This window comes from Anastrepha ludens, chromosome 6 (assembly GCF_028408465.1).
Source record: "Anastrepha ludens isolate Willacy chromosome 6, idAnaLude1.1, whole genome shotgun sequence".
In the NCBI taxonomy this organism is placed as follows: domain Eukaryota; kingdom Metazoa; phylum Arthropoda; class Insecta; order Diptera; family Tephritidae; genus Anastrepha; species Anastrepha ludens.
In genome coordinates this window covers 60,484,289-60,491,226 of record NC_071502.1, presented here as the reverse complement: position 1 = coordinate 60,491,226, position 6,938 = coordinate 60,484,289, and the positions used below count along the sequence as shown (strand labels likewise).

The 6,938-nt window shown below is 38.3% G+C and overlaps 1 protein-coding gene across 1 annotated transcript; it reads right to left on the bottom strand.

The window, feature by feature from the left end:
* Positions 1-1,239: 1,239 nt before the first annotated feature.
* Positions 1,240-2,517, bottom strand: LOC128866921 (glutathione S-transferase 1). Its single transcript, XM_054107975.1, has one exon. The coding sequence runs from the start codon at positions 2,158-2,160 to the stop codon at positions 1,441-1,443; it is 720 nt and encodes a 239-aa protein (XP_053963950.1). The 5' UTR covers positions 2,161-2,517; the 3' UTR covers positions 1,240-1,440.
* Positions 2,518-6,938: the final 4,421 nt, after the last annotated feature.

Genomic DNA, 6,938 nt, shown 5'->3' with positions numbered 1-6,938 from the left:
CGGCTGTTAAGACACATTCCCCGTAGTGGTTTTTTGACTCGCTCAAATCGAAAAAAAAATCAGAGGTAGTCGTATCAGGTGAATTCGATGGCTGACTCTTTTCTTTTTTGACTCAAAACGACGTGGTTTGGATTGAGGGTCGAGCCAATAAACTCACGTTTCGTCACGAACAATAACGTTAGGTCCCGTAATGATGTTTTTGCTGAAAGTTGGGTCAGATTCAGCCTTGGAAATCATGCCTTTGGCGATATCAACACGGCCCATTTTTTGCATAAAATTCAGGCCCTTTGGGATAAAGTTTGCTAAATACAATGTCCTGAACGGATCCATAAGCGATGTTCAACTTCTCTGGTTCTCTGATGGTTAACTTTCGGTTATTTATCAACTTTTCTTTCACTTTATTGATGTTTTCATCAGTTTTCGTTGTGAACGGTCTGCCACTACGTTTTTCATCCTCGATGGACTCACGAACTCTTCTGAAGCGTTCATGCCACTCGAAAGCAGTTTTTTTTAAGTATCTTCACCGATACAGTTTCCCAACATTTCTAAGGAGCTTGCGCCATTGAATCCATTTTAACGCAACATTTAATACAAACTCGCTGTTATAAATTCAAAGCAAAGGCGATAATTTTGGTAGGAATGTTAATCACGGAGCTCTAATCAGTTGACTTAGAGCGGCGCTGGCGGTTGGTCCGTGAACTTTTTGGTCAAGGTGGTATTAAAAATAGAATACAGAATTTGTGATGGAAAAGGGTCAAACTGGGAACATTTTTAAAAATGAAAAAGAAAAAAAGTGGTTGAAATCGAGTGGAAAAACCAGCTAACAAAAGTAATACAGAAGTGATTCTCGGCTGCCAGGCTATAAATCTTAAAAATTTAGAAGTCAACAACAATCGTTTAGGATATTCCAGAGTGGAGTGGGGAAACAACTCTTCAAATGCCGATTTAAACCACCTCATCTAACACCCCTCCCCCTGTGGCGCGTCCTCGCCCAAATATCACAATTCGCGGGTCTACTATTAGGTGACCCCGATATTAGCATAGTGGAAAAGCAATCTAGAAACGACCTGCCACCGTTGAAGGCTCGTTTAACGATAACAACAGAAGGAAGAAATGCTTCCTAATTCCTTATTGCATGTCGTCATCTTTCACAACGACAAAAGTCATTATAGTTGAATGGCACAAAGGGGCTTGGAAATGATGATGACGATATGTAAATATAAATATTTATGTGTATACATTTGCTTAATTTATTTTAAGCAAAACGAGTTCATACATATGCCATACAATTTACTCGGTTAAAAATAAGCTCACAAATATTTATTTACAATTCTCAATTAAGACAAATGTATTATTGCATAATGACTACTTAACATTTTTAACGACCATCGCAAAAATCGACTCTATGATTCATTTTAGTGCATATCTCACACTTGCCACTCACTGCTTGCTACTTTTGATATCTTCCAATGCCTTCTTCCACAGCTTCTCATATTGCTTTGGCAATTTACTAAGAATTAAATCGGCATACATCTTTAGACCTGCCCCATTCGCCTCCGCATAGTATGGCAATGATTCCAAACGTTTCAGCCATTCAGCCAATTTCGGCCACTTGCTCTTATCGACTGACACAAAGGCCGCATTGAATGAACTCACCGTCGAAACGATGCTGAAATCGGCAATTGTCAAATTCTCCCCAGCTACGTAGGTGCTTTTGGCGAGAAATTCCTCCAGCATAGTGTAGGCATCGCGTATTTGATCGAATTTTTCTTTTGGCACCTCAGTGACATTCTGGTAAAAGAGTGGACTGGTAATTTGCTTAAGGCAGGTGGCAAACAATGTGGCTGCTTCATAGTATAGACGCTGATCAACAATGGCGCGTGCGTGAAAATCTTTCGGATAGAGAGCATCATCCTTGCCATACTTGCGCACCAAATAGGCGGCAATAGCATGCGAGTCCACAACTATGTGTTCACCATCCTCTAGAGCAGGCACTGTATGTTGGGGATTCTTCTTTAGGAATTCCGGTTGGAACTGATCTTTGGAAAAGAGATTCAATTCGCGAAACTCAAAGTCAAGATTAAGTGCTTTGAGGGTGAGCTGCACGGCGCGAACGGGTGGACTTAGTTTAGTGCCATATAAAACTAATTTGGACGACATTATTGGATAGTTTGTATCACTTAAAAATCTTAATTAATTTCTCTGATATCGGGTTTATTTAAAAAGTTTAGCTTCTTCTGCTGACGTTACTGCTCTTTAGCGTTCGCAGCGTAATAACTGACTGCATAATCGCAATCGTGCAGTTTTATACATCTTTCCCGCTAATTCTTCCAGACTATCGTATGAGCTGAGAGCGATATGAGCTTTGGGAATACACATTCTGATGATAAGATATACTCGTTGGTTTAATAATGACGTCAGATACTTGCTTTGTTAGCGACACAGTCGCAAAATGTTTCTTAATTTACTTTAACAAATGATATCTGATTGGATACGAAATACTTTGCATTTTATTTTTAAATTGACGAGACTACAGTAACCTTAGCAATTGATCACCTGTGCGTTATTTCTGTCATTCCTTAATTAATTTTAATTAGTAAAAAGTATTCTACTTGACGTCGTTATAGGCGTGTATGTACCTATGTGCTTATCACCAGTTGATATGTTCGTAAAGCTGTAGATAGGTTGTTAAAAAAATTATTTAAGTGAGATAAGCAAGTATGTACATACAGTCTGTGTAATAGAAGCGTGACCGGCAAAATTCAAACTTAGAGTTCGGTTCCGCAATACGCGTTGTGCAGTTTGTTAGTTTTGAGAGAAATTTAAAAATCGTACTTTGTTTTTACAAAATGAGTTCCACGTATGAAAAATGGTTTGAAGCAGTGCTTCTATGTATGTACACACCCTAAAGGTCCAAAAATATCACGTACATCTGCAGATATTGCAAAATATTTGAAGAAATCGAAGACGTTCATAAATAAATAGGTGCAACGGTATATATACATATATATTATATATAATTGCCGCTTACACCCTTTATCCCTACAGTTTTATGCCACTACGGGCAGCAAATATTTTTTGTAAGGAGCTTTTTCAGGGCAAAAATCCACTCGGAGGTCTGCCAATGCCTGGTATACCGAAGCTAAAAGCGTTAAAGATCACTGATTTGTTTGTAACAAATCCGAATTTGTCGTGAAGTTGAGATTCGAGAATGTGTGCGTGGACCTCTAATTCAGAACGGAATTGGGCAAAAGAAATATTCACGGCAGAATCCTGCATTTGTGGCGAATAATTGCATAGGTCGGTCCTGGTGTACTGCTAATAACCGACAACTTCAAAGAACTGTTTAGCATCCAGTTAAGGCGCGAAAAAGGATTTGACCGTTTATTTGTGTTTACCGCCAATTTTAATGCAGTTTTGATGAAAAAATATACCTAAAAACATTATTACTGTCAGCTGCGAAGACAACGATTCCAAGCATCGAAGCCGAAGGTGTATCGAGTGGAATCGGCAAAATGGGATTGAAATGTTGGATTAGGCTTCACAGTCGCCTGGTGTGAGTTCCATTGAAAATGTTTGGGTAATAGTTAAGCAAAAACTCAAAGGAAGACCAATAAGGGCAGCCGAACAGTTATCCAGGCAAATTCGGCTGATTTGGAGCCGATTACCTCCACAACTTGCGCAGAAATTTACACAAAGTATGACTAAAAGATGTGAAGCCATTTTAGCAGATGGTGGTGACTATTTATTAGGTGCGCAACTAAGTTCTCGCTGTTTTTTTGATGAAAATACCACTTTATTTTGGAAAAATGGTTACAAGTGAATCATTGAAAGTATTGCCCATCGCTGACTACTACTTTTTTCCATCTTTCTGGTAGATCTCGTATACCGTCGCGGTAAAACTGTTCATCTTTTGAGGCTATCCACGGATCAAGCCATTTTTTGATGTCTTCATATGAATGGAACTGCTGGTCAGCTAGACCATGTGCCGTCGATCGGAACAGGTGATAATTGGACTGCGAAATATCTGAAGAATATGGCGTTTGGGGTAGGATTTCCCATTTCAGTGTTTCCAGGTAGATTTTAACAGGTTTGACAACGTGAAGCCGAGCATTGTCATACTGTAGAATCACTTGTTCATGCCTCTCCGGGCATTGCGTCCACTTCTCGCGCAGTGCTCGACTCAATCGCATCAATTGAAGTCGATACCGATCCCTAGTGATGGTTTCGCTTGGTTTTAACAGTTCATAATAAATAACACCAACTTGGTCCCACCAAATACATAGCATAACCTTCGCAGCGTGAATATTCGGCCGAGGCGACGACGTAGAAGCATGGCCAGGCAGTCCCCATGACTTTCTTTTCTTTGGGTTTGCTGTAATGAATCCATTTTTCATCACCCGTCACGATGCGATGAACAAAACCCTTCCTTTTTTGTCGCTGGAGCAGTTGTTCACAGGCGAAAAAACGACGTTCAATATCTCTTGGTTTTAACTCATAAGGAACCCAAGTCCCCTGTTTCTGAATCATTCCCAAAGCATGCAATCGCTTGGAAATGGATTGGCGGGTAACTCCTAATACTGAAGCAAGCTCTTCTTGAGTTTTACATGGATCCTCATTGAGCAATGCCTCCAATTCAGCGTCTTCGAAGGTTTTTGGCCTCCCTTCACGCGGACGGTCGTCAACATTAAAGTCACCGTCTTTGAAGCGACGGAACCAATCTCGGCACGTTGTTTCACTTAAAGCAGCATCTCCTTAAACTTTTTGTATGATAGCTCTCGATGCGCTTCAGCCGCCGTTTTTTTTTCAAATGAAAGGGGAAAAGCAACACTTCCCGCAAATTACGATTATTCGGCACAAAATCAGACATTTTCACAAAACCAAAAGTATATGATACCAAAACAAAATCACTAATGTGTCGAACCAGTTTGTTTACCATATGTCTATGCTTGGTTTATGACGTTTAGGTTATGTTAGAATCGTCTAGCACACACTGCTGGCGGCATCTATTGACAAACAGCGGGAACTTAGTTGCGCACCTAATATTTTATTGAATAATTTATAATAAATAGTATAAGTCCATGCAATGCAATTTGTTAGAATCGAGTTGGTTAAATAGTTTCTAAGTTTTGGCGGTCACACTTCTATTAGATAGACTGTATGTTTGTACATTTAAATACATCAGCTAGATTTTCTATAAATGATGATTGTACACAATTTCTGTTTAACGCTGTGTTGTTGAGAAATTATAATAAAAAATAAATACATAATGACTGATCAGAATCATTAGAAACATTTTTGATTACAAAGAGAAAAAATGGTTTGCAATAAAATAGTGCGCCAAACTATTGTAAATTAATAAAATTTAATGGAATAAGTTTAAATAATAATAAATTTGTAGAGATAATAACAAAAGTTTTATAAATTTAATTAATTGAAATTTAATTTAAAAATGATCTTAATTCGCTGATGGTCGTGCGCATAGACAAACGCACAGATATGGCTCATCCTGGAGATTCATTCAACATCCTGTTTATTTTGATATACTTACACATACAAATGTAATTACAATAATAACAGTGCAACATATAACAACATTTTGATTATTTAATTTTTATTTTAAGCTTTAAAAAATTCAACAAGCTTTTATCAAAATTCCAAACTTTTTAATCAGAAATTTTCAGAAACTTTCGCGTATGCACCTTTATTGCCTATTTAATTTTCATATATATATTGTATAATATTGGGGCTCAAACCCTTTTTGGAAGTTTGGCCGAGCTCCTTCTCCTATTTGTGGTGTGCGCCTTGATGTTGTTCCACAAATGGAGGGAACTACAGTTTCAAGCCGACTCCGAACGGCAAATATTTTTTATGAGGAGCTTTTTCATGGCAGGAATACACTCGGAGGTGTGTCATTGCCTGCCGAGGGACGACCGCTATTAGAAAAACGTTTACTATCATTTGGTGTTTCATGACCGGAGGTTCGAACTTGCTCACTTAACATTCGGCTAATAATAAAATGCAGATGATTTTTTTTTGCTAATTTTTTGGAGTTTACTCCTTAAGAAACGATATATAAGGCCCATGGTATGAAAAATATAGGTAGTAAAATCGTGTGAATCACCGGAAGTGTACGCTGACGGAAGTAACGCGTTGCCCTTTTTCTATATTCTAGTGAGAAAAAGCACTGCTTACCTTGTGGCGCTACTTTGTTGGTGCAAACTTGTAGGAAATATATTTTCCTTGTGGGTGCTAATTTCTAGTGAGAAAAAGCACTGTATACCTTGTGGCGCTGGTTTGTTGGTGGAAACTTGTAGGAAATATATTTTCCTTGTGGGTGCTGATTTCTCGTGAGAAAAAGCACTGCATACCTTGTGGCGCTGGTTTGTTGGTGCAAACTTGTAGGAAATATATATTTCCTTGTGGTTCCTAATTTCCAGTGAGAAATAGCACTGCCTGCCATGTAGCGCTTGGTTGTTGGTGCAAACTTGTAGGAAATATATATTTCCTTGTGGTTGCTAATTTCTAGTCAGAAATAACACTGCCCACATTTTGGTGCTTATTTCCGTTTCCTTCTAGTGCTTGTGCGTTCGTTGAGAACCTACATATACCAGTGATATCGTCTGAACCTTTGGAGGAGATTGTCTTCAAAAACCCTTACAATGGTACATCTGCCAATGAACTACCGCTTAGACATTTGTTTGAATACATTGATGGCTCTACGTCTGAAAGCTTTAACGGTGAAATAGAGAAAAAATTGAAGGATTGTGAGAAGCTTTCTTTCGTCAATTATAAACCAATTATATTCACACTACCAGATATATCCAGTGAAAAAGATTTAAGTACGGATCAAAAATACCTATTTGATATTTGTAGTGCTATTATAAGTGGACATTGTATCGACAGCTTAAAAAAGAAAAACCCCAAAAAAATTGTTC

What these genes read in the sequence shown, in the direction of transcription:
- LOC128866921 (XM_054107975.1), bottom strand. Translation starts at nt 2,160, where the DNA reads ATGTCGTCCAAATTAGTTTTATATGGCACTAAACTAAGTCCACCCGTT.